Below are 27,798 nucleotides of genomic sequence, written 5' to 3'. Positions count from 1 at the left end.
GGACCAGGGGTGGACCAGGTGATGGCCAGGTGTGGATCAGGTGTGGGCCAGGTGTGGGCCAGGTGTGGACCAGGTGATGGCAAGGTGTGGGCCAGGTGTGGACCAGGTGTGGGTCAGGTGTGGGCCAGGTGTGGACCAGGTGTGGACCAGGTGATGGCCAGGTGTGGGCCAGGTGTGGACCAGGGGTGGACCAGGTGTGGGTCAGGTGTGGGCCAGGTGTGGACCAGGGGTGGACCAGGTGATGGCCAGGTGTGGATCAGGTGTGGGCCAGGTGTGGGCCAGGTGTGGGCCAGGTGTGGACCAGGGGTGGACCAGGTGATGGCAAGGTGTGGGCCAGGTGTGGACCAGGTGTGGACCAGGTGTGGGCCAGGTGTGGACCAGGTGTGGGTCAGGTGTGGGCCAGGTGTGGACCAGGGGTGGACCAGGTGATGGCCAGGTGTGGGCCAGGTGTGGACCAGGTGATGGCCAGGTGTGGACCAGGGGTGGACCCGGTGATGGCCAGGTGTGGGTCAGGTGTGGGCCAGGTGTGGACCAGGTGTGGACCAGGTGATGGCCAGGTGATGGCCAGGTGTGGACCAGGTGTGGACCAGGTGTGGGCCAGGTGTGGGCCAGGTGTGGGCCAGGTGTGGACCAGGTGTGGACCAGGTGATGGCCAGGTGATGGCCAGGTGTGGACCAGGTGTGGACCAGATGTGGACCAGGTGTGGGCCAGGTGTGGACCAGGTGTGGGCCAGGTGTGGGCCAGGCGTGGACCAGGTGATGGCCAGGTGATGGCCAGGTGTGGACCAGGTGTGGGCCAGGTGTGGACCAGGTGTGGGTCAGGTGTGGGCCAGGTGTGGACCAGGAGTGGACCAGGGGATGGCCAGGTGTGGGCCAGGTGTGGACCAGGTGTGGACCAGGTGTGGACCAGGTGTGGGCCAGGTGTGGACCAGGTGTGGGTCAGGTGTGGGCCAGGTGTGGACCAGGTGTGGGTCAGGTGTGGACCAGGTGTGGGTCAGGTGTGGGCCAGGTGTGGACCAGGGGTTGACCAGGTGATGGCCAGGTGTGGACCAGGTGATGGCCAGGTGTGGACCAGGTGTGGACCAGGTGTGGACCAGGTGTGGGCCAGGTGTGGACCAGGTGTGGGTCAGGTGTGGGCCAGGTGTGGACCAGGTGTGGGCCAGGTGTGGACCAGGTGTGGGTCAGGTGTGGGCCAGGTGTGGACCAGGGGTTGACCAGGTGATGGCCAGGTGTGGACCAGGTGATGGCCAGGTGTGGACCAGGTGTGGGTCAGGTGTGCGCCTCATGCACCTCAGCAGAGCTGCAGTCAGCGAAGCAGATCCAGGCGTGGAGCTGGGTTTTAGCGGTGGGCCCTTATTTGTTGTCTCTCCGACATGTTTAAATGTCTTCTGTTTCTGGTGTAATGTTCAGAGACTGGAGGCTACACACTGCATGTGTGTACAATCTCTCTAACCGTGAGCTTCCAGCATTCTCTCAGTGTGAAGGCTCAAAGTCAGGAGGATATAACTGCAGTACCACGCAGCGCCACACGGTGGAGCCACCTCTCTGCTCAGTCTGTCTGATGGAGGAGTTTCTACCTTTACCTCCATGCTGTGACGTCAGGACTGAGAGGAGGTTAATGGAAACTTTGTCTGTTTCCAAACGGCCTGCTACAAACTCCATATGAATGTAGGAGGCAGCAGGTACTGTCTGCTATAATAATAATAACTTTCACAGCACATAAAAACAGAGTTCCCCCCTCAAAACAAAAGTGCAGTGCATTGTGGGAAACAGGAAGTGAGGGAGACTTTTTTTTTTTTTCCAAACTTTATTGTAAATGTAAATAACAAACAATGGGTACATTCAGATGGAGCACTCCTTGTTACAAAAATATCTGAAACAAACTGTACACATTGATAGCAGAATTTAACCTCCTCTAAACCCCTTGTATTTAATCAGAATGCTTTTAATATTCCTTCTGACCCTACTTTATTTTATTATATGTTACCCTTGTCATTGCTATTATTATTGTTATTATATTTTTTAACTATGTTAGTTCATTGTTGTATTCTCTGTCCCGTGTTGTAAGCTGCTGTAACAAAAGAATTTCCCCCAATGGGAGACAAATAAAGAATATCTTATCTTATATGTATATCTGTTATATGGCTGGTGTGAAAATGTGATATACACCACAGTAATATGTTTTCAGTTTCAAAGGAGGTGTAATCTCTTGATAATGTAAGTTCAGTATGTGTGGTCTGAGTTTGTCATTGTTCCTGTTCATGTCTGATTGTTTAAATAAAAAAATAAAAGAACATTCAGATGGAGCATCATACATAAACAATCATTAAAGATACAGAAACAACACAGCTTCAGTTGGTAATTTAAGGTAAATGAGAAAATTATATATATATGTAGAAAATGAATAATAACATAAGTTAAGTAAGGAAAGGGAATAATTATTACAACTCAGTGAGGAGTTCTTTTATGGAATGGTATATCTTTAGTGCTCTTGGTCCTTTCATTACTTTCAATGATTTTAGGAACATTTTGAATTCATTTAGAAAAACAACAAATTTGGGGGGAGATTTCATCGTCCTGTTTTTATGAACAAAGAATTTTGAGAGGCTTAGAATTATGTAAATTCTAAATAAGAAGAATCCAAAGAAAAGACTAGTAGGTGCTGTGTATAATATTCTTATCAGGGTCGAAAGCAACGAAGAACTCTTACAAAAGATATAGAATAAATGGAATGAGGATCTTCATATTGTAGATGCAAAAACTAAATGGAAGGATTGTTTAAAACTAACATATAACATAAGCACTGATGAAAATCTGCACCTAATCCAGTATAAGCTAATGACAAGAATGTACTATAGTAGAGAGAAAATCCATAAATCTGACCCCAGCTGCTCAGAGAGAGGTTTAAAATGCAACTCCCACAGCGACTCCCTCACCTTTTGGTATTGTGCCAAAATTAGGACACCTTGGGATAATATTGAAACATGGATCTCTAAAATATGTGATTATAAAGTTCTCAGCAGTGATTTGACTTTTCCAAAACTGTGGCCAAATAAGACACCCGTCTGGATGTCACATTCTGTTTTCATCATTCGTTTTTAAGAAACTGATTCAGACACAAACAGGATCTATGAAATGAAATATCATTTCTTTGTTGTGTTTTTATTTATTTATTTGTTTTGAATTAAGATGACTAATTATTTATTATGAATTATAATAACTTTACTGTCAGACTTTAATTCATGAAGAGAACCAAGAGAACCAACAGGAACATCAACAGGAGAAAGAACTGAGCATGAATATTTACCTTCTATCTCTGATATTAGAGATTATGACACTATTACTTTATACAGTGAATCTGAGCAGATAGAGAACTCTGCAGCGTCCAATCAGGGACTGAGATTCCATAAGGGGGCGTGTCTGTGAAGGCTCCTGTTTCCTCTCTCATCGCTCGTCCGATTCGTCTCCTCCGTCCTCTCTCCTCGGTCCTCCTGGATCATCAGGACTCAGCTGATCCTCCGTCAACACATCCACCTTTCAGAGATCTTTACCTCCACCTGATGAGAGAAGAAGACGGACAACAGAAGTCATAAATCAGTGTTTACAGAGAGTCCCTTCATCAGCTGTCAGGCAGTGATGCAGCAGAGACCACGATCCTGTTCCAACCAGACCCTAACCCACAAACAGGACCAAGTGCACCGAGGAAGAGAGCTGCTGAGAGACCCTGAACACATCACAAGAGCAGAGAGACGTTCACTGCTCACAGTGACCATGGATTCTAGTTTCTCAGAGACTCTGGAGGCCTGACCCCCCAGACCTCCATCAGGATGAGCTGATGGACTCTGGAGGCCTGACGCCCCAGACCTCCATCAGGATGAGCTGATGGACTCTGGAGGCCTGACCCCCCAGACCTCCATCAGGATGAGCTGATGAACTCTGGAGGCCTGATGCCCCAGACCTCCATCAGGATGAGCTGATGGACTCTGGAGGCCTGATGCCCCAGACCTCCATCAGGATGAGCTGATGGACTCTGGAGGCCTGACGCCCCAGACCTCCATCAGGATGAGCTGATGAACTCTGGAGGCCTGATGCCCCAGACCTCCATCAGGATGAGCTGATGGACTCTGGAGGCATGACGCCCCAGACCTCCATCAGGATGAGCTGATGGACTCTGGAGGCTTGACCCCCCAGACCTCCATCAGGATGAGCTGATGGACTCTGGAGGCCTGACGCCCCAGACCTCCATCAGGATGAGCTGATGGAGTCTGGAGGCCTGACCCCCCAGACCTCCATCAGGATGAGCTGATGGACTCTGGAGGCCAGAAGCCGCAGACCTCTATCAGGATGAGCTGATGGACTCTGGAAGCCAGAGCTGGAGGCCCCTAAGGGTCTGAGGGTCTGAGTAGGAGCTGAAATAATCATCATGGTCTGAGAAGAACGCATCAAAACGTAAACAGGTCTCAGACTTGAGTCCACAACAGGAGCTAGTTCTTGTCCTCTCATGTGGAAGGATCCATGAAGCTAACCGGTGCTGGACTAAAGGTCAGTCTCACTGCGTACGATGAGAGGAACATATAATGTGACATGAAGAACCGGATCAGCCGGATCACGAGCCACCACACTGTCCACCAGGAACCATGAGGACTTTGACCCACAGACGGGGAGTCCTGTTCACTGTGGGCCTCGGCCTGGAGGACAGAGCTGAACAGGGATCCTCAGGATCAGTGAGACCACATGTTCATACAAACACCAGCTGTGGTTTCTGGTCTTCAGCAGAGACCTGAACACAGAGCACATGGTTCACCTGCTATCTTTAACACCTATGCTGTGTGCAGCACGGCCTCTCAGCAGAACAGACCGGACCTGCTGTGATGAACTCACTGAAGACCTGCTCTCAGTTCAGGGCCCACTTTAAGAATACAAAGGCAGGAAGGGTCCTGGTCCCACCACCTCTCTGAGCCCTCCAGCTGAGCTTCAGGAAGGGCTTCAGGTGTGTGAATGATCTCCATCAATCATTTCATCCCTATTGAAAAACCACCCAGCAGGACTCCACGTTCACACGTCTAGGATTCTCTTCAGGTCCAGAAGCTGTTTGTGCTCTTCACACCTTCAGGAACACAGAGTCCCAGAGTCCCTGATGAAGACTCCCCTCTCCATCAGCTGCATTAAACACTCTTTATTACACTGACAGGAACACACAGACTCCACCTCAGCAGGAGCAGACTGGCACATGGTCCCAGGATGAGACCTGCTCCCCATGGAGCTGCCCGAGTCTGCTGCCGGTCTGGTCGGCCATCTTTGAAACCCTCTCTGTTTGCAGTGAGGAGATCCGTCTACACCCAGTCCTTACTTGGAGTAGTGCCCGGAGTGTTTGCACTGACACACACAGAGTGACGCCTGAGCCTCTCTGTCATGATCAGCACCACGTCTAGTCTCTGATAACTGCTGATCCACCAAACCACCATGGCACAGTGAATGGACTGAGACTGTGAGGGTCCATCTGAAGCTGGACCAGCTCTGATCCTCCACCAGGGACTCAGTACAGGGGTCTTTAAAGGTTGGAACCCTTCCTCTCTACCTCTGAACCAAAGGTCCAAACAGTCTGAGTGTTGGAGGAGGAGCAGTCTCTGAACATGGTGGACTGCTGTCAGCTGTGATCCAGTTTCACTTCCTGCACACATGAACACAACAACAGCTGTCTTCACATGAAAACAAACACAACAAACTTCTGGCTGATCTGATTGGTTGTCTGTCCTCTCTCTGGGTTTTCATCCTGAAGCCTGTCACTGTTCTCCTCTCACGGCCTCACTGAGGAAAGCAGACACTGGGAGGGTCGGAGGATCAGCAGACCATACTGGATCTCTGCGGTGATACCAACTGTGTTTATTAAAATCCAGATAAAACCAACATGGACTGAGTGGAACGATGTACTGACCTCAGAGTCTCCAGTCTGCAGTGAGGACTCTCCACAAGATCAGAAAGCGTCTTCACTCCTGAATCCTGCAGGTTGTTGAAGCGCAGGTCCAGCTCTCTCAGATGGGAGGGGTTGGACTTCAGAGCAGAGGCCAGAGAAGCACAGCTGATCTCTGACAAACTGCAGTCCCACAATCTGAATAAAGAATAAATGATAAACCTTTAGAACACAATGAACCTGTTTGACATTATTTCATGTTTAAAATCTGTTCAGAGCTGAAGAAGGTTAAGAATGTAGACGTTTAGAAAATGGAAACTCCAAACACCTGAACTCAGCAGGATGCACGTTCAAATATGTGAACTTCACAAAGTGAAAAAGAGCTCTCATTAATAATGAAGACAATATGCTGCTACTTCAATAAAGATTTACTGACTTCAAGTTAAAGAATGCTGCTTCATGGTAAGTCCAATAACCAGGCCTAGCTGTGGTTTTTACTCTCTGTGCTCAATCACACTTTGCCCTCAAATAGAACGCTACAAGCGTCAAACAGGAATGAACAAACACAAAACTGCGTCCTCTGAGGCTAATTAGCAGGCTAACTTTGAACTTAGTAAAGAAACAGAACAATAAGACGACTGACGGTTCAATGGACGCACAAATCACCTGAGATGGAGTTAACACTAACAAGCAGCAACACTCTGCAAACAACTGGGAACTAATGTATAAATTCTCTGTACTCCATGCAGCAGGCCAGCTGGTGTGAGAGCTGTGTCTGGGCAGCTCCTGGCCACCGATTGGCTAATCCCTCTCCACTGTCTTAAAGCAACAGGCAGCCTTTTTAACAGACTTTCTTTCTGCTGCTTTATTTGCAGCTTTTCCCACAAATCCAGCCTGAAAACTTGTTAGCTGCATGCTACATAAAGGAGCTAACAATGTTCAAAACTTGTCCACAAACACAACTCCATGCTTGAAGCTTGTGTCTTCCTCCCTGCTCCTGTGCTGTGAAGGAGGCAGGTGAGAACCGCTTCACTGACATGGGATTTCAAAATAAAAGCCCCATTGATTCAAAACAAAACGACTTATAATGCATGTGAAATAAAACACAAATGCAACTTAAATACCAAACTTCAACAAATTCTCGATTTGAAATACAAAAATATAAATATTATCATTTCAACAATTACAACAGAGGTAAAAGATGGTGTCTGACCCCAGAGTCTCCAGTCTGCAGTGAGGACTCTCCAGAAAACCACACAGCGTCTTCACTCCTGAATCCTGCAGCTCGTTGTAGGTCAGGTCCAGCTCTCTCAGATGGGAGGGGTTGGACTTCAGAGCAGAGGCCAGAGAAGCACAGCTGATGTATGACAAACTGCAGCTCCTCAATCTGAATAAAGAATAAATGATAAACCTTTAGAACACAATGAACCTGTTTGACATTATTTCATGTTTAAAATCTGTTCAGAGCTGAAGAAGGTTAAGAATGTAGACGTTTAGAAAATGGAAACTCCAAACACCTGAACTCAGCAGGATGCACGTTCAAATATGTGAACTTCACAAAGTGAAAAAGAGCTCTCATTAATAATGAAGACAATATGCTGCTACTTCAATAAAGATTTACTGACTTCAAGTTAAAGAATGCTGCTTCATGGTAAGTCCAATAACCAGGCCTAGCTGTGGTTAACGTGTCCTTTAATTACTTCATGTGATCCACTTCAGACATGACAATCTACTTTACAGATGAGTTTATATGTGTGTGTGTGTGTGTGTGTGTGTGTGTGTGTGTGTGGTTTCTGGAAAAAAACAAACAGTACACACTTCAAAGTTACGTATTGTTTCTTTAAGATAATAATGAAAAACAATCCCTTACTCACTGGCTACCCATCATTTTTAAGATTCTGTTTCCATCAACAACCGAGCTCCTCAGTACCTCACTGAGCTTCTCCATACCAAAATACCTGTAGTCTCAGGTCCTCCTCTTCCACCCAACTCACCCTCCCACTTGCTCCCTTGACCACCATGGGGTCGAGAGCCTTCAGCCGCTCGGCCCCCGCCTCTGGAACTCTTTCCCCCAGGACGTGCAAGATTCCACCTCTCCCACCACCTTCAAATCCTGCCTAAAAACTCTCCTTTTCCACCAAGCCTACTCGCTTTAATTCATCTCAATGGGACTGGAATGTCTTCCCTTTCACTTTATTCATATTGCATTGTTTTTCTGTTGGTATGTTGGAAGGTGACCTTAAGCGTCCAGAAAGGAGCCTATAAATAAAATGTATTATTATTATTATTATTATTATTATTATTATTATTATTATTATTATTATTATTATCACTTAAGAGTGAAAGGTTACTGTCTGTGCTCAATCCCACTTTGCCCTCAAATAGAACGCTACAAGCGTCAAACAGGAATGAACAAACACAAAACTGCGTCCTCTGAGGCTAATTAGCAGGCTAACTTTGAACTTAGTAAAGAAACAGAACAATAAGACGACTGACGGTTCAATGGACGCACAAATCACCTGAGATGGAGTTAACACTAACAAGCAGCAACACTCTGCAAACAACTGGGAACTAATGTATAAATTCTCTGTACTCCATGCAGCAGGCCAGCTGGTGTGAGAGCTGTGTCTGGGCAGCTCCTGGCCACCGATTGGCTAATCCCTCTCCACTGTCTTAAAGCAACAGGCAGCCTTTTTAACAGACTTTCTTTCTGCTGCTTTATTTGCAGCTTTTCCCACAAATCCAGCCTGAAAACTCGTTAGCTGCATGCTACATAAAGGAGCTAACAATGTTCAAAACTTGTCCACAAACACAACTCCATGCTTGAAGCTTGTGTCTTCCTCCCTGCTCCTGTGCTGTGAAGGAGGCAGGTGAGAACCGCTTCACTGACATGGGATTTCAAAATAAAAGCCCCATTGATTCAAAACAAAACGACTTATAATGCATGTGAAATAAAACACAAATGCAACTTAAATACCAAACTTCAACAAATTCTCGATTTGAAATACAAAAATATAAATATTATCATTTCAACAATTACAACAGAGGTAAAAGATGGTGTCTGACCTCAGAGTCTCCAGTCTGCAGTGAGGACTCTCCAGAAAACCACACAGCGTCTTCACTCCTGAATCCTGCAGCTTGTTGTCTCTCAGGTCCAGCTCTCTCAGATGGGAGGGGTTGGACTTCAGAGCAGAGGCCAGAGAAGCACAGCTGATCTCTGACAAACTGCAGCCCAGCAATCTGAATAAAGAATAAATGATAAACCTTTAGAACACAATGAACCTGTTTGACATTATTTCATGTTTAAAATCTGTTCAGAGCTGAAGAAGGTTAAGAATGTAGACGTTTAGAAAATGGAAACTCCAAACACCTGAACTCAGCAGGATGCACGTTCAAATATGTGAACTTCACAAAGTGTCAGCTCTTCATCTCTGCACGTGTTGAAGAGTCAACATCAAACCTGAGCTTCAAGTTAAAGTCTGCTGCTTTATGGTCTGTATGATGAGGACATTTAAAAGGTAACATCAAACATCTGTATGGTCTGATTCAAAACACCAGAAGGATTTCAAACTCTCACAGCAGCAGCTGTGATGTTCAGGAGCTGATATTTGAACCTGTGTTCCTTCTTTATTGTTCCTTTAAATCCTCATTAGAGCTCTTCTATCAGGAGGAACCTTTCACTGATAGATCTTTAATGTGGAAACTGGCAGCTCTCGTCTCATCTGACTCCACATGTCAGAGAGGAAACATCAGCCCATCACTCTGTGATCATTTCTCCTCATTTCAAGAACCACCAGTGGCTCCATCTATACAGACTCATGTTGTTCAGACAAACTATTAAAGCCAGCAGAACATCATTTCATACTTTCACAAAGAGCTTCAAGTAAAACAGACTCATCTATATTGATGCGTTTATAGAAGAATAACAAAGGAAACATCTATTTCTGCATAAAAAGTGGAGCCATCAACTTTAAACACTTTCAGTTGAACTCTTCAGTCAGGAGCAATCAAAGCGTTTCATCAATATGTTGGAGATGGAATAAAATATGAGTCAGCTGTTTAAGAGGCTCAGAGTCAATGAAACAGGGCAGGACTTTCCTCTCATATCAAAGGGTTAAATGTGGAACTCAACATTTCTCTGCCAGTCACTGGACTCAACCAGAGAGGAAGAAAATAGACTTTAGCACAAAGACTCTCAGAGTGGATACGTAGAATATCAGCCTTATGTCTGCAGTTTAGAGTCCACAAAGCTTTCACATCAGATTCATCTCAGCACTGATGTTGTTCCCTCCAAGCACTGACACACAGAAGGGACTTTCTTTCTGCTGCTTTATTTGCAGCTTTTCCCACAAATCCAGCCTGAAAACTCGTTAGATGCATGCTACATAAAGGAGCTAACAATGTTCAAAACTTGTCCACAAACACAACTCCATGCTTGAAGCTTGTGTCTTCCTCCCTGCTCCTGTGTTGTGAAGGAGGCAGGTGAGAACCGCTTCACTGACATGGGATTTCAAAATAAAAGCCCCATTGATTCAAAACAAAACGACTTATAATGCATGTGAAATAAAACACAAATGCAACTTAAATACCAAACTTCAACAAATTCTCGATTTGAAATACAAAAATATAAATATTATCATTTCAACAATTACAACAGAGGTAAAAGATGGAGTCTGACCTCAGAGTCTCCAGTCTGCAGTGAGGACTCTCCAGAAAACCACACAGCGTCTTCACTCCTGAATCCTGCAGCTTGTTGTAGTTCAGGTCCAGCTTTCTCAGATGGGAGGGGTTGGACTTCAGAGCAGAGGCCAGAGAAGCACAGCTGATCTCTGACAAACTGCAGCCCAGCAATCTGAATAAAGAATAAATGATAAACCTTTAGAACACAATGAACCTGTTTGACATTATTTCATGTTTAAAATCTGTTCAGAGCTGAAGAAGGTTAAGAATGTAGACGTTTAGAAAATGGAAACTCCAAACACCTGAACTCAGCAGGATGCACGTTCAAATATGTGAACTTCACAAAGTGAAAAAGAGCTCTCATTAATAATGAAGACAATATGCTGCTACTTCAATAAAGATTTACTGACTTCAAGTTAAAGAATGCTGCTTCATGGTAAGTCCAATAACCAGGCCTAGCTGTGGTTTTTACTGTCTGTGCTCAATCCCACTTTGCCCTCAAATAGAACGCTACAAGCGTCAAACAGGAATGAACAAACACAAAACTGCGTCCTCTGAGGCTAATTAGCAGGCTAACTTTGAACTTAGTAAAGAAACAGAACAATAAGACGACTGACGGTTCAATGGACGCACAAATCACCTGAGATGGAGTTAACACTAACAAGCAGCAACACTCTGCAAACAACTGGGAACTAATGTATAAATTCTCTGTACTCCATGCAGCAGGCCAGCTGGTGTGAGAGCTGTGTCTGGGCAGCTCCTGGCCACCGATTGGCTAATCCCTCTCCACTGTCTTAAAGCAACAGGCAGCCTTTTTAACAGACTTTCTTTCTGCTGCTTTATTTGCAGCTTTTCCCACAAATCCAGCCTGAAAACTTGTTAGCTGCATGCTACATAAAGGAGCTAACAATGTTCAAAACTTGTCCACAAACACAACTCCATGCTTGAAGCTCGTGTCTTCCTCCCTGCTCCTGTGTTGTGAAGGAGGCAGGTGAGAACCGCTTCACTGACATGGGATTTCAAAATAAAAGCCCCATTGATTCAAAACAAAACGACTTATAATGCATGTGAAATAAAACACAAATGCAACTTAACTACCAAACTTCAACAAATTCTCGATTTGCAATACAAAAATATAAATATTATCATTTCAACAATTACAACAGAGGTAAAAGATGGTGTCTGACCTCAGAGTCTCCAGTCTGCAGTGAGGACTCTCCAGAAAACCACACAGCGTCTTCACTCCTGAATCCTGCAGATCGTTGTCTCTCAGGTCCAGCTCTCTCAGATGGGAGGGGTTGGACTTCAGAGCAGAGGCCAGAGAAGCACAGCTGATCTCTGACAAACTGCAGCCCCACAATCTGAATAAAGAATAAATGATAAACCTTTAGAACACAATGAACCTGTTTGACATTATTTCATGTTTAAAATCTGTTCAGAGCTGAAGAAGGTTAAGAATGTAGACGTTTAGAAAATGGAAACTCCAAACACCTGAACTCAGCAGGATGCACGTTCAAATATGTGAACTTCACAAAGTGTCAGCTCTTCATCTCTGCACGTGTTGAAGAGTCAACATCAAACCTGAGCTTCAAGTTAAAGTCTGCTGCTTTATGGTCTGTATGATGAGGACATTTAAAAGGTAACATCAAACATCTGTATGGTCTGATTCAAAACACCAGAAGGATTTCAAACTCTCACAGCAGCAGCTGTGATGTTCAGGAGCTGATATTTGAACCGGTGTTCCTTCTTTATTGTTCCTTTAAATCCTCATTAGAGCTCTTCTATCAGGAGGAACCTTTCACTGATAGATCTTTAATGTGGAAACTGGCAGCTCTCGTCTCATCTGACTCCACATGTCAGAGAGGAAACATCAGCCCATCACTCTGTGATCATTTCTCCTCATTTCAAGAACCACCTGTGGCTCCATCTATACAGACTCATGTTGTTCAGACAAACTATTAAAGCCAGCAGAACATCATTTCATACTTTCACAAAGAGCTTCAAGTAAAACAGACTCATCTATATTGATGCGTTTATAGAAGAATAACAAAGGAAACATCTATTTCTGCATAAAAAGTGGAGCCATCAACTTTAAACACTTTCAGTTGAACTCTTCAGTCAGGAGCAATCAAAGCGTTTCATCAATATGTTGGAGATGGAATAAAATATGAGTCAGCTGTTTAAGAGGCTCAGAGTCAATGAAACAGGGCAGGACTTTCCTCTCATATCAAAGGGTTAAATGTGGAACTCAACATTTCTCTGCCAGTCACTGGACTCAACCAGAGAGGAAGAAAATAGACTTTAGCACAAAGACTCTCAGAGTGGATACGTAGAATATCAGCCTTATGTCTGCAGTTTAGAGTCCACAAAGCTTTCACATCAGATTCATCTCAGCACTGATGTTGTTCCCTCCAAGCACTGACACACAGAAGGGACTTTCTTTCTGCTGCTTTATTTGCAGCTTTTCCCACAAATCCAGCCTGAAAACTCGTTAGCTGCATGCTACATAAAGGAGCTAACAATGTTCAAAACTTGTCCACAAACACAACTCCATGCTTGAAGCTTGTGTCTTCCTCCCTGCTCCTGTGCTGTGAAGGAGGCAGGTGAGAACCGCTTCACTGACATGGGATTTCAAAATAAAAGCCCCATTGATTCAAAACAAAACGACTTATAATTAGGGATGCTCCGATCGATTGGCCACCGATCATTTTCGGCCGATTTCTGTGAAAAAGTACGTGATCGGCGTTTGCCGATCAATGCCTTTCATTGCCGATCACAAAAAACCATCACCTGTGGCTCATACTTGGCAGCCTGCAACCTGAAGAGGACCTGTGTGTAGTGTGCCCCCTCCCCCTTTCCTTCAAACTGCGCAGGGGCAAACCACAACCAACATGTCTGCCGTGTGGAACTTTTACACCGTCTGTGAAAGTGTAAAGTTTGCATCCTGCAACACATGCAACGAAAAAATACCTTGCAGGGGAAGCACGTTAAAAAAGCTTCAACATCCAATTTAATAAGACATTTAAAGAGCAAACACTTGGCGGAGTATGGTGAGGTTTTGAGACTCACTGCAGTGAATGAAGAGAAGACAGCCGGAGCAGCATCAGTCAGACGGCAGCTAACACAGCCCACAGTGGCAACACTCGCCTGTATGAGCGTGACAGTCAGAAGGCTGTGAGCAAATAACCTCAAAAATCATTGAATCGGGTTAGATGAGCCTTTCTCAGAGATGGAAGACACCGGGGTCCGCCGACTGCTCTCACTTGGAGCCCCGCTACGTGCCACCGAGACACAGCGCTGCCAGAGCTCCACCAGACTGTGTACTCTCACATCGAACGTCTCCCTAAAGAAGGAATCCCATCCTCTGTAAGTTTCACGAGTTTCAAACATGGCATATTCAGAAAGACAAACTTGTGATATATTGTATTTTATTTATTTGACTTTCTGCAGTATTTAGCCTGTTGAGAGCCTTAATGTTTCCAATCTGTTAAAGGTTACTGATAGCAGGTACATTTAAGTGTCTCTCAGTTGTCCTTTTGACTGAATAGTTGCTGCATTGTGCCTGCAAGGTTTTTTTTTTGTATTTTTTCTCTTGAAGAAGTTTGTAAAAAGACCTTTTTTTCTAAATTAAGGTGATTTTATTTTCCTTTTATCCCAGATGATGTAGCACTCACCATAACTAAATTGAAAAATGTACAGAAAATCCATGTGGTTGGTATCGGTGATCGGCACTCATGGCTGATCAGTATCAGAATCGGCAGCATAAAATCTGATCGGAGCATCCCTACTTATAATGCATGTGAAATAAAACACAAATGCAACTTAAATACCAAACTTCAACAAATTCTCGATTTGAAATACAAAAATATAAATATTATCATTTCAACAATTACAACAGAGGTAAAAGATGGTGTCTGACCTCAGAGTCTCCAGTCTGCAGTGAGGACTCTCCAGAAAACCACCCAGCGTCTTCACTACTGAATCCTGCAGCTTGTTGTTACTCAGGTCCAGCTCTCTCAGATGGGAGGGGTTGGACTTCAGAGCAGAGGCCAGAGAAGCACAGCTGATCTCTGACAATCTGCAGCACCACAATCTGAATAAAGAATGAATGATGAAGATTAAAATGCATGTTGTATTAGATCATGTGTTCATGTTTTAAACATTACTACGCTCACTTTCAGTGAGTTGTGTCCATTTCTAAGAAGCACGTTTCCAATCTGGTGCTGATGATTGAAATGTTGATGTAGAACTTTAGAGATCTGAAACTTGATTCTTTAGAATCATCTCTTTCTATGGTCAGGTGTTCTCCTTATTGTTTCAAAGACTGCTGCACCTTCTGACGTGTTCAAACAGATCTGATGTGCAGTTTCATCTTCATGGTGTTTATAAAGCGTCATTGATCTTTGATCTGATGATCTGAACTCCTGTTTCTTAGCTGCAGCACAAACTGTTCATTCCTTCTAACAGAGTGATGATTGTTGGAGGAGAGAGACGTTTGGTCTGTTCATGTTATAAATCACAAACAGTGACTGAGAGTTTGGTAGTGATGACAGAGTCCTTTGGAGATCTTCAAACAGACCTTGAGTCCTGCTCTGTTGTGATGTTTGGCTCGGTGTTAGGCTGCCTCACACACCCTCACACACCCTCACATACCCTCACACCCTCACACACCCTCACACACCCTCACACACCCTCACACACACTCACGCACCCTCAGACACCCTCACACACCCTCACACATCCTCACACACCAACACACACCCTCACACACCCTCAGACACCCTCACACACCCTCACACATCCTCACACACCCTCACACACCCTCACGCACCCTCACACACCCTCACGCACCCTCACACACCCACACATACCCTCACACACCCTCAGACACCCTCACACACCCTCACACATCCTCACACACCCTCACACACCCTCACGCACCCTCACGCACCCTCACACACCCTCACGCACCCTCACGCACCCTCAAACACACTCACACACCCTCACACACCCTCACGCACCCTCACACATCCTCACACACCCTCACACACCCTCACACACCAGACCCTCACAGATCCTCACACACCCTCACACCCTCACACACCCTCACATCCTCACACCCTCACACACCCTCACATCCTCACACCCTCACACATCCTTACAGATCCTCACACACCCTCACACACCACATCCTCACAGATCCTCACACACCCTCACACCCTCAAACACCCTCACACATCCTCACACACCACATCCGCACACCCTCACACACCCTCACACATCACATCCTCACACACCCTCACACACCCTCACACACACTCACACACCTTCACACACCCTCAAACACCCTCACACACCCTCACACACCCTCACACACCTTCACACACCCTCAAACACCCTCACACACCCTCACACACCCTCAAACATCCTCACACACTCTCACACACCCTCACACATCCTCACAGACCCTCACACACCACATCCTCACACACCCTCACAGAACACACCCTCTCACACCCTCACACACCTTCACACACCCTCACACACCCTCACACACCCTCACACACCTTCACACACCCTCAAACACCCTCACACACCCTCACACACCCTCAAACATCCTCACACACCCTCACACACCCTCACACATCCTCACAGACCCTCACACACCACATCCTCACACACCCTCACAGAACACACCCTCACACACCCTCACACACCCTCACACATTCTCACAGACCCTCACACACCACATCCTCACGCACCCTCACAGAACACACCCTCACACACCCTCACACACCTTCACACACCCTCACACACCCTCACACACCCTCACACATCCTCACACACCCTCACACACCCTCACACACCCTCACACACCACATCCTCGTCCGTACTCAGATCATCTTCCCCGTCTAACGGAGCTCAATGTGAGAGGTGAACAAACTGTCAAACATTTCATTCTCTCTTCTTTTAGTTCGTCTATCAGAGGCTCAGAAACATCCTCAGATAAGGTATCAGTCGAGTCCTGAAGAGTAACAAACTAAAACTTTGAAACCTGAGTCACTGATATCAATCAATCAATCAATCAATCAATCAATCAATCAATCAATCAATCAATCAATCAATCAATCAATCAATCAATCAATCAGTAAACTCACATTAGAGTCTCCAGTCTGCAGTGCGGACTCTCCAGTCCAGCTGACAGATGCTTCACTCCTGAATCCTTCAGGTTGTTGTAGCTCAGGTCCAGGTGTCTCAGATGGGAGGGGTTGGACTTCAGAGCAGAGGCCACAACTTCACAGTGAGTCTCTGACAGGCTGCAGGTTTGAAATCTGTGATGATCCAAAGAAAACACAAGTTGTTATGAAGACACTCTGAGTTGACTTCATAGATTGAAGGACTGAACAGTTTGACACATCCTGTTAAAATGTAAACCTGATGGTTTCACAGGGTCAGGGTTCATCTCTCTGATCTTTGACCTGGACTCGTTCATCTTTCATTTGCTTCATTTTCAGATGAAGGAGGAGAAACAGAGTTAAACTCTCAGAACGTCTGTGAATGTGATCTGATCCCACGTCTGTCTTCCAAATGTAGCCCCATAAGGACGGGACCAGAACCCGTTTTTAGAACTTAGTGAACAGAGACAGTCCACACAGGGGACCTGTCTCTGCTGCTGCTTTCAGGTTCATGTGTATGAGTGGGAAAATGGAGCGCCTGCTGCAGGACAGCACTAAAACACTGGACTAAATGAGACGTAGAGATTGAAATCACAAGTCTTGAATTGAACGTGCTCGTTAGCTGAGAGCATGAAGTTTCTATCTTCAGTTGATTGTGAACGTCTGAAGAACTCATTCAGAGCTCACATAGTTAACAAACTGAGAGGGGGTCATTATTTTCACCATAATGTCATCATCAAGACGTCCTCACAGTCTCAGTGTTCACATCAAAACACAGGGGTGTTTAAGGTCTCTTAGAAAGTCTGAATTTTCAGGACTGTTCTCAGATATTCATCAGATGTGAAACTTTGTTGGAGGACGTGTGTTTCCTGCTCCGACTCTTCTCTACACCAACAAGAGAGAAACAGCTGTCTGTGTGTTTCTCAGAGACTTGAAACAGAACTTTGAACTCAGAATACTGATCCTGGATCTTTACAGAAGCTTGAAAAAGCACATTTCACAAAGTGCTTTGTTAACATGGATCCTGGAGCTGAACATGGCAGTGAAACATGTAGAGCACTGAAGAAGATGTTAGAAAGAGGAGGGTGACCCCGAGCATCCTCTGTCTACACTTTAAAGTTCCCTTCAACCCTTCTCCAAAATGAAAGCATGAGCAGCATCAAAGTGTCTGAGGCTTCAGGAAATCAAACAGCTCGCTCCTTCAACTTTGACAAGAGCACTTATCTGAAGAGGTGGTCTGAAAACACCTCACAGAACCTAAGCCCGTCATTCTACTGCCCTCACTGATGATGTGGAACACTGCTTTCAGTCTGTGGTTTCATGCTGCTGGGACTCCACCTCTCCATCTGTTTGCATGCCTCCTCACCTCAGCAGTAAAGAGAGAGGGAAACATTTCATGACAAACGGCACAAACACAACAAACCACCTGAAAAGACCTTTTTGAATCCACTTTACACCGAGCTGAACAAACCAACACTTTTCACAGACAGCTGAAGAACCCCTGAGACATCACACAGCTCAGGTACTTTAGACCATGACCAGGTGGAGGTCTAAAGAGGAGCACACTTGTGTTGGTATCTAAAGAAGTGAACTGTCAGTCTTTCCTGATTGATGATGTTAATCCCTGATGGACTTACCGAGCCTTCCTGCAGTTCCTCACAGCTGGAATCAGTCTCCGTCGTCCCTCCAATGATGTGTTGTACTTCTTTAGATCTAACTCATCCAGAACCTCCTCTGACATCTGCAGCATGTAGGCCAGAGCAGAGCACTGGATCTCAGAGAGTCTCTCCTTCTGTGATCTGTTCTCTGACTTCAGGAACTTTTGGATCTCCTGATGGACTGAGAGGTCGTTCATCTCCGTCAGACAGTGGAAGATGTTGATGCTTCTGTCAGGAGAGTTCTCATAACTGTTCATATCCTTCAGGTTGTTGATGACTCTTTGGATCATCTCTGGACTGTTGTCTGTGTGACCCAGCAGACCTCCTAAGAGTCTCCGGTTTGACTCCAGAGAGAGTCCATGAAGGAAGCGGACAAACAGGTCCAGGTGACCGTTTCTACTTCTCAGAGCTTTCATCATAGCTCCTTTCAGGAGGTCTTCAAGAGTTGAAACTTGTTGTTTCCCCAGAAAAGCCTCCAGTACCTTTGTGTTCCTGGTTGTGGAACAGTGGAACATGTAGACTGCAGCCAGAAACTCCTGAACGCTCAGATGAACAAAGCAGTAGGCTGTTTTCTTGAAGATCACACACTCTCTTTTGAAGATCTCTGTACAGAGTCCTGAGTACACCGAGGCCTCTGTGACATCCAGACCACATCGCTCCAGGTCTTCTTGGTAGAACATGATGTTTCCTTCCTCCAGATGTTCAAACGCCAGCCGGCCCAGCTTCAGGAGAACTTCCCCGTCAGCCTCCATCAGCTCCTGAGGACTGGTCTCAGGACCCTCAGCGTACTTCTTCCTCTTCCTCTTGGTCTGGACCAGCAGGAAGTGTGAGTACATGTCAGTCAGGGTCTTGGGCAGCTCTCCTCTCTGCTCTGTGCTCATCATGTGCTCCAGAACTGTAGCAGTGATCCAGCAGAAGGCCGGGATCTGACACATGATGTGGAGGCTCCTGGAGGTCTTGATGTGCGAGAGGATTCTGTTGGACAGATCTTCATCACTGATCCTCCTCCTGAAGTAGTCCTCCTTCTGGGCGTCAGTGAAGCCTCGGACTTCTGTGACCCTGTCAACGCGTGAAGGAGGGATCTGATTGGCTGCTGCGGGTCGAGAAGTGATCCAGACCAGAGCTGAGGGGAGCAGATTCCCCTGGATGAGGTTTGTTAACAGCAGGTTTATGGATGAGCTCTGTGTGACGTCAGACACAACCTGAGTGTTGTTGAAATCCAGAGACAGTCTGCTTTCGTCCAGACCGTCAAAGATGAACACCAGTTTACAGACAGCCAGCGTCTCTGCTGGGACCTCCTGTAATGTTGGATGGAACTCATGGAGCAGCTGGAGGAGACTGTACCGTCCCCTGATCAGGTTCAGCTCCCTGAATGAAAGCAGAACCACCAGACTGAGGTCCTGGTTCTCCAAGCCCTCTGCCCAGTCCAGAGTGAACTTCTGCACTGAGAAGGTTTTTCCAACACCAGCGACGCCGACTGTCAGAACCACTCTGATGGGTTTCTGTGGACCAGGTAAGGCTCTGAAGATGTCCTGGCACTTGATGGGAGTGTCCTGGAGGATCTTCTTCTTGGAGGCGGTCTCCAGCTGTCTCACCTCATGTTGGGTGTTCACCTCTTCACTATGTCCCTCTGTGATGTAGAGCTCAGTGTAGATCCTGTTGAGGAGGGTTCTACTTCCTGTTTCCTCACTTCCTTCAGTCACACGCTCACATCTGGTCCTCAGACTGGTCTTGTGTTGATCTAAAACCCTCTGCAGACCACCTTTCAACAGAACAGAGAAACAGACAGCAGCTGAACATCTTGTGATTCTTTTGGTTGTAAACAAACGTTGACTCAAAGAACCTGAAAAGAATTCAAGGTTAAAGAGTCTTTGAGGCCAGACATTACTTTGACGTAGTTCAAATGTTCTTCTCAAAGGTAAACACAGGATGAGACACACAGAGCAGAGGTGTATGCTGGAGCAGAGCCAATCACTTCAAATGTCATGATGTTTCTAAAGATCTTAGAAAGATCGGAGATGTCGGAGCTGTGTGACACAACAACTGTCTCTGTGTGGAAACAACAAGCAGTGTTTTCAGACATGATGACATCAGCACACTGTTGTATGCTCTTACTTTGTAAAGTCCTGCTCTGACGGGCTGTCTGAGGTCCAGCACCGCAGGACCGCTGCTCCTCCACAGAGACCGGCTGCTCCTCCACAGAGACCGGACTCCTCTTCCTGTGAACACATTTCTTCATCACTGACATGATTTGATGAATTTTGTTGTGAGATATCAACATGTGAGCGACACTGTGTGAGAGCTCAGACGCTCACAGAGATCAGTCACACTTTTCTGCTGGAGTTCAGCCTTCAGTCTGTAAAAAGAGAAAGACTCATTTCATCTGAACTCTCCTGCTCTCACAAAAACTACAAACTGCTCTCCTATGAGGCTGCTGTGTTCACCATTCAGAGATCTGTCTGTAGTTTGTTATTAACACAAACTCTTCCTGCTGCTCCTTCACAATAAAAGCCTCCATTCCTGCAGCTGTTTCACAATAAAAGCCTCCTTTCCTGCAGCTCCTTCACAATTAAAGCCTCCTTTCCTGCAGCTCCTTCACAATAAAAGCATCCATTCCTGCAGCTCCTTCACAATAAAAGCCTCCATTCCTGCTGCTCCTTCACAATATAAGCCTCCATTCCTGAAGCTGTTTCACAATAAAAGCCTCCTTTCCTGCAGCTCCTTCACAATAAAAGCCTCCTTTCCTGCAGCTCCTTCACAATAAAAGCATCCATTCCTGCAGCTCCTTCACAATAAAAGCCTCCATTCCTGCTGCTCCTTCACAATTAAAGCCTTCATTCCTGCTGCTCCTTCACAATAAAAGCCTCGATTCCTGCTGCTCCTTCACAATTAAAGCCTTCATTCCTGCTGCTCCTTCACAATAAAAGCCTCCATTCCTGCTGCTCCTTCACAATAAAAGCCTCCATTCCTGCAGTTCCTTCACAATGAAAGCCTCCTTTCCTGCAGCTCCTTCACAATAAAAGCCTCCATTCCTGCAGTTCCTTCACAATAAATGCCTCCATTCCTGCAGCTCCTTCACAATAAAAGCCTCCATTCCTGCAGCTCCTTCACAATAAAAGCCTCCATTCCTGCAGCTCCTTCACAATAAAAGCCTCTATTCCTGCAACTCCTTCACAATAAAAGCCTCCAGTCCTGCAGCTCCTTCACAATAAAAGCCTCCTTTCCTGCAGCTCCTTCACAATAAAAGCCTCTATTCCTGCAACTCCTTCACAATAAAAGCCTCCATTCCTGCAGCTCCTTCACAATAAAAGCCTCCATTCCTGCAGCTGCTTCACAATAAAAGCCTCCATTCCTGCAGCTCCTTCACAATAAAAGCATCCATTCCTGCATCTCCTTCACAATAAAAGCCTCCATTCCTGCAGCTCCTTCACAATAAAAGCCTCCATTCCTGCAACTCCTTCACAATAAAAGCCTCCATTCCTGCAGCTCCTTCACAATAAAAGCCTCCATTCCTGCAGCTGCTTCACAATAAAAGCCTCCATTCCTGCAGCTCCTTCACAATAAAAGCATTCATTCCTGCAGCTCCTTCATAATAAAAGCCTCCTTTCCTGCAGCTGCTTCACAATAAAAGCAGCCATTCCTGCAGCTCCTTCACAATAAAAGCATCTATTCCTGCAGCTGCTTCACAATAAAAGCAGCCATTCCTGCTGCAGCTCCTTCACAATAAAAGCCTCCATTCCTGCAGCTCCTTCACAATAAAAGCCTCCATTCCTGCAGCTGCTTCACAATAAAAGCCTCCATTCCTGCAGCTCCTTCACAATAAAAGCCTCCATTCCAGCAGCTCCTTCACAATAAAAGCATCCATTCCTGCAGCTCCTACACAATAAATAAACGGCCTGAAACCACCTGAAGGTCTCACTGAGGGACAGTCTGAGCTGGACTTGTTCTGAGCCCTGATCTGTACAAGAAGAGTAAAGACTAGAAACTCTGTCAGGTCAGTTTAGAGTACAAACAGGGTCTTACTTTGAGTCTGAGGGTCCAGGTTCAGCACTGAAGTTTAGAGGATAATTTTTGGACCGGTCACTCCTCAGAGACAGACGTCCAGAGACTTCAGACTCTGCTCTCTGTCTGATGAAATCAGCTCTGCAACACACAACACAACATGTTCTTCTTCTTCTTCTTCTCACATGAATACATTCTGCAGTTTGACTGCTGCTGTTTCTAAAAAGGAGAACTCAAGTCAGTGTTAGTCCACTTAGATTATCATCATCATCATAATAATCTTTATTTATACAGCACTTTACTAAACAGAGTTACAAAGTGCTTTACAAACAGGAAAGAAACTAAAAGACAATAAAGAGAAAGGAGAGGAAGACAAGGACTACATTTGAAGAGAGAGAAAAACAGCTGGGAGCGAACAGCAACAAGAAGTCACAGAAAGGAAGAGAAAACAATTCAAAGATCAGAAATATAAAGAATAAAAAGATGAAATCATTCAATAAGAACATCCTGCCAGTGATGCTGCCTGAAGAAGAATAAAAACCTCTGGATTCAAACACGCTCAGGGGACGTCTCCACACAAACAGAGTTTATACAGACGACTCAGTTAGTACCAGTTATCTTACTTTGAGTCTGAGGGTCCAGGTTCAGCACTGAAGTCTGGAGGATGATCTTTGGACCGGTCACTCCTCAGAGACAGACGGCCAGAGACTTCAGACTCTGCACAGTCCTCCTGTTCCTCCCCAAAAACACTCATCTAGTGACACACACACACACACACACACACACACATACACACACACACACACACACACACACACACACACACAGTATCAGAAGCTGGACTGGACTCATGAAGACCTGCACCTGAAACACCTGAAGCCCTGAATGCATCTTCCATTTGAATCCAGCAGGGATCTTTAGAGAACCTTTGATGTGATCCAGACTCTATCAGGACCTGGGCAGCAGGAGACGGGATCAGGCAAACCCACGTCATTACAAGCTCTTTCAGAAAAAGGGAACCCATGGGTCACTGCGCCGGCTTTGTGGGTTCATCATCATCTTTATTTTCTAAGACCGGCCCCAAAGAGTGTGGGCCCACCTGCAGAACACCAGGTGGACCAGAGATCCAGTCCAGCCCTGTTTGTGATGAAACCAGAGGAGGTCTACCAAGAAGTGAAGAGATGCACATGATTCAGACTCCATGACTTCATCTCTGCCTGATACCAAGTCCTTCTACTCACAGGAAGAAGCTCATGCACAGGGCCTGGCGCCTGCAGTCCTGCTGCTTGTATTATTATTATTATTTCAATAAATACACTAGTTATATCTGATTCAGTCTGTCAGTCACAGACTCTGGATTTGTGTCTGCAACAGCTCCTACAACAGAGATTACTGAGTCGTTTTTGAGAATTTCACTTTAATTTCCTCAAAAACTATACAGTCAAATCTGCTGAAACTCCTCAGGGTGACAGCCAGGGACACGAGGAACAAGAATCCACTGAAAGATCTTTGTCACCTCTCCCAGACCTTTCAAAATAAAATATCAACATCACTAAAATATCAAAGCGTCTCAATGCAATTTGATCAGAATTAAACTCAACCTTCTGAGAAACTTCAACGATCTTAAAATATAGAGAACTCTTACTTTCTCTGTCATTATTGTATTTTCATATTAGGGTAGAAACCAGGGACCATAACACCGGATCACAGTCCTCAGGACCCTGAGTCCGGATCACAGGCCTCAGGACTCTGAGTCCGGATCACAGGCCTCAGGACTCTGAGTCCGGATCACAGACCTCATGACTCCATGAGTCCTCAGAGTCCACAGATCCATGAGTCCTCAGAGTCCAGTCTAACAGGTCCACAGGTAGAAAGTGACTCAGACACTTTGACAGTAGAATCAGAAACATGTTGGATCAACACTCACCCTGTTCGGGGTTTCTCTCTCTCTCTGCTCCGTCGACTCAAAATGGAGACTGAAGGAACTAAACCTTTTTACTTTCGTTTTCAGGACTCCTCCCTCTCTGGGCTGCAGCTCACAGTTCAAAGAAAGACAGAAAGACAGAAGTGTTCTTCCTTTAGACTTTTATTTACAAACATTTATTAAATATATTTATAATCTAAATTTAATTTTAAAAATAAAGACAGAAGGGAGTTATCTTTCTTTATATTTATTTACAAATATTTAAAAATATATTTTAATTATAATTAAATTAAAAAAATAAAGAAGTAAGTTCTGTTCTTTTTTAATACTTCTATTTACAATCGATACATTTATTTCTCAACATTTAATTCAATAAAGAAAGATGAGTTATTTTTCATTAATACTCTTATTAATAATTATTTATTGAATATATTTGTCATCAAATCTTAATTTAAAAAGAAAGAAGTGTTATTGTTCTTTTATTTTTCTATTTAAATATATTACTCAAATATATTTATATCCTAAATCTAATTTAAAAATAAAGACAGAAGTTATTTTTCTTTTGTTTACCTTTATTTACAAATATTATTTAAATATATTTATAATCAATTTAATTTATAAAATAAATAATTTAGTTCTGTTCTTTTCTGATTAATGTATTTATCAAAATTAATTTTAAAATAGAAAGATGGGATTTTTTTACTTTCATAATTTAATCAACAAATATTTATTACATATATTTACAATCAAAATGCAATTTAAAAATAAAGACAGAAGTGAGTTATTTTTCTTTTATACTTTAGCAATAATGTTTTACATATATATGTTATCAAATTTAATTAATCAATAAGAACAAAGTTCTGTTCTGTTTAATACTTCTATTTATAATTGTTCTACTATTTATCAAAATGTAATTTAAAAATGAAACTTGTTCTTTATCGTTAAAACTTTATTAACAAATATGTATTTAGATGAGGAAAGAAGTGTTATTTTCTATTTGTTTAATATATTTGTATCTATTTGTATTTATTTATCAACAATTTATTTCTATTTTTCTTTTGTAATTTATTTACATTTAATAAATATATTTGTATTCAAAACTTAATTCAACAAAGAAAGACGTGTTATTTACAAATATTAATCAAATATATTTATAATCTGAATTTAATTTATAAAATAAATAATTAAGTTCTATTATTTTTGTTATACTTCTTTGTTTAATGTATTTATCAAAATTTAATTTAAAATAGAAAGATGTGATTTTTTTACTTTTATAGTTTTATAAACAAATATTTATTACATAAATTTATAATCTAAATTCAATTTAAAAGATAAAGAAAGAAGTGAGTTATTTTTCTATTATTCTTCTATTTACAAATATTTATTAAATATATTTATAATCTGAATTAAATGAAAACAATAAAGAAGTTCTGTCCTTTTTTTATACTTCTATTGACAAATGTTAAATGCATTTATTAAAACTTTATTTAAATAAAAAATGTTATTTTCTTTTGGAAATTATTGCCAAAAATTTAATAAATATATTTCTAATCTTAATTTAATTTTTTTTTAAGAAGAGTTATTTTTCTATATTTTTATTTACAAACATTTATTAAATATATTCTTATCAAAATTAAATAATAAAATAAAGAAGTAAGTTCTGTTCTTTGTTCATACTCATATTTACAATTGGTTAATTTTTTTATTAAACTTTATTTAAAAAAATATGTTATTTTCTTTTGTTATTTATAATCTAAATGTAATCTAAATTTAATTTTAAAATTAAAGAAAGAAGTGAGCTTTGTTCTTTTTGTATTCTTCTATTTACAATTGTTAAATGTATTTATAAAAATGTACAGAAATAAACGAGATAAAAACAACCATCAGACAAACTTCATACCTCTGTCATAAAAGACTTCTACACCAACAAGTTGTTCCATAGTTCTGTTAGCATCATGAAGCTTTAGTGGGCCTGCCTCTTTATATCCAGCCCACCAGGGGGCAGTATACAGCGCTCCACAGAGAGCCCTCCTAGATGTCAGATAATATTATTATATCACACGTTTACTCGGTGATGAAGACTCGTTCTGTTGTTCTCCTGAAGGGGAGCGATCGCCCTGACGTGTGCAGGGTCACAGAATAATCAAACATCATGTGTAAGCTGATGTTTTGGACATTTCCCCCTCGCGGCGCTGCTGTCAGACGCTGCTCAGTATTTAGGGGGATCAGGATCTCACCTTCCCTTCCATTCAGGTGTTGAGATAAAACATGTAGAAAAGAAAAAGAACTAGTTTCATCCTTTCTTTTTTAAAATAAGTTTTGATTGCAAATGTAATAAATATTTGTTAATAAAATTATAAAATTTAAAATAAACATCTTTCTATTTTAAAGTTAATTTTGATAAATACATTTATCAAAAAAGAACATTTATTTTATAAATTAAATTGTTTAGAAATATATTTAATAAATATTTGTAAATAGAAGAATAATAGAAAGATAACTCCTGTCTTTCTTTCTTTTTTAAATTAAATTTAGATGATAAATATACATTTGATAAATGTTTGTAAATTAAAGTATAAAAGCTAAACAGATCTCTTTTCTTTCTTTCTTTCTGAATTAAATTCCTGTTGCATGAAATCAAAGGTGAAGCCCCTGAGCCTTTTAAACAGACCTCATGTCTGTTCTTGTGGGGGAGAGGTTTTTTAAAAAGTTTTTAAAAGTAAACTTAAGATTTACCTTTTAATCTAGCTTTTAATTTGGAGTAATTTATTTTAGCCCTGGACTGCATTATTATTATTGTTTTTATTATTTTAATCATTATTTTTTTTTTTTATTATTTTAATCATTATTATTATTGTTTTTATTATTTTAATCATTATTTTTATTTTTATTATTTTAATCATTATTATTATTTTTTTTAATTATTTTAATCATTATTATTATTTTTATTATTTTAATCATTATTATTATTGTTTTTATTATTTTAATCATTATTATTATTTTTTTAAATTATTTTAATCATTATTATTATTTTTTTAAATTATTTTAATCATTATTATTATTGTTTTTATTATTTTAATCATTATTATTATTGTTTTTATTATTTTAATCATTATTATTATTGTTTTTATTATTTTAATCATTATTATTTAACCATTTTCTTTAACATGTATTTATTTATCTTATTTATTTCTTGTGTTTATCTGATCTTGTTAACTCTACATTATTTTTAACTTTTCTTTCCACTCTTACTTATTTTATAAATTTTTTCTGTGTTGATTTTATTTTTTAAGTATTTCTTGTTTTTAATCATGCCTTTTATAATTTTTCTATTGCTGTTGTTTTCTGACTGTCTGTTACTCTGTGAAGCTCTTTGGGCTGCATGTTTTTCTGTATGAAAGGTGCTTTATAAATAAAGTTGAGTTGAGAGTTGAGAGTTGAGAGGGAG

At 42.6% G+C, this 27,798-nt stretch overlaps 1 protein-coding gene across 1 annotated transcript; it reads right to left on the bottom strand.

Annotated features, from left to right (window-relative positions):
• Positions 1 to 1,794: 1,794 nt before the first annotated feature.
• On the bottom strand, positions 1,795 to 24,403 carry LOC117817917 (NLR family CARD domain-containing protein 3-like). The gene is made up of 10 exons (XM_034690725.1): positions 24,354 to 24,403; positions 23,050 to 23,180; positions 22,448 to 22,567; positions 20,540 to 20,643; positions 18,404 to 20,186; positions 16,749 to 16,922; positions 14,510 to 14,683; positions 10,589 to 10,762; positions 8,977 to 9,150; positions 1,795 to 3,556 (listed from the first exon to the last, which is right to left on the bottom strand). Exons 2-10 carry the CDS (start codon positions 23,178 to 23,180, stop codon positions 3,547 to 3,549), a joined length of 2,844 nt encoding a protein of 947 aa, XP_034546616.1. The 5' UTR covers positions 24,354 to 24,403; the 3' UTR covers positions 1,795 to 3,546.
• Between the last annotated feature and the right edge of the window lie 3,395 nt (positions 24,404 to 27,798).

Source organism: Notolabrus celidotus, chromosome 8, assembly GCF_009762535.1.
Source record: "Notolabrus celidotus isolate fNotCel1 chromosome 8, fNotCel1.pri, whole genome shotgun sequence".
NCBI classification, from domain to species: Eukaryota; Metazoa; Chordata; class Actinopteri; order Labriformes; family Labridae; genus Notolabrus; species Notolabrus celidotus.
Note: the sequence above shows the minus strand (reverse complement) of the source record. Positions and strands in the feature narration are given on the sequence as shown.

Coding starts and splice junctions, on each gene's coding strand:
- LOC117817917 (XM_034690725.1), bottom strand. CDS start 23,180: ATGAGTGTTTTTGGGGAGGAACAGGAGGACTGTGCAGAGTCTGAAGTC. Junction 20,644..22,447: donor CCTGGACCCTCAGACTCAAA/GTAAGACCCTGT, acceptor ATGTGTTCACAG/GAAGAGGAGTCCGGTCTCTG. Junction 16,923..18,403: donor AGGAACTGCAGGAAGGCTCG/GTAAGTCCATCA, acceptor GGATCATCACAG/ATTTCAAACCTGCAGCCTGT.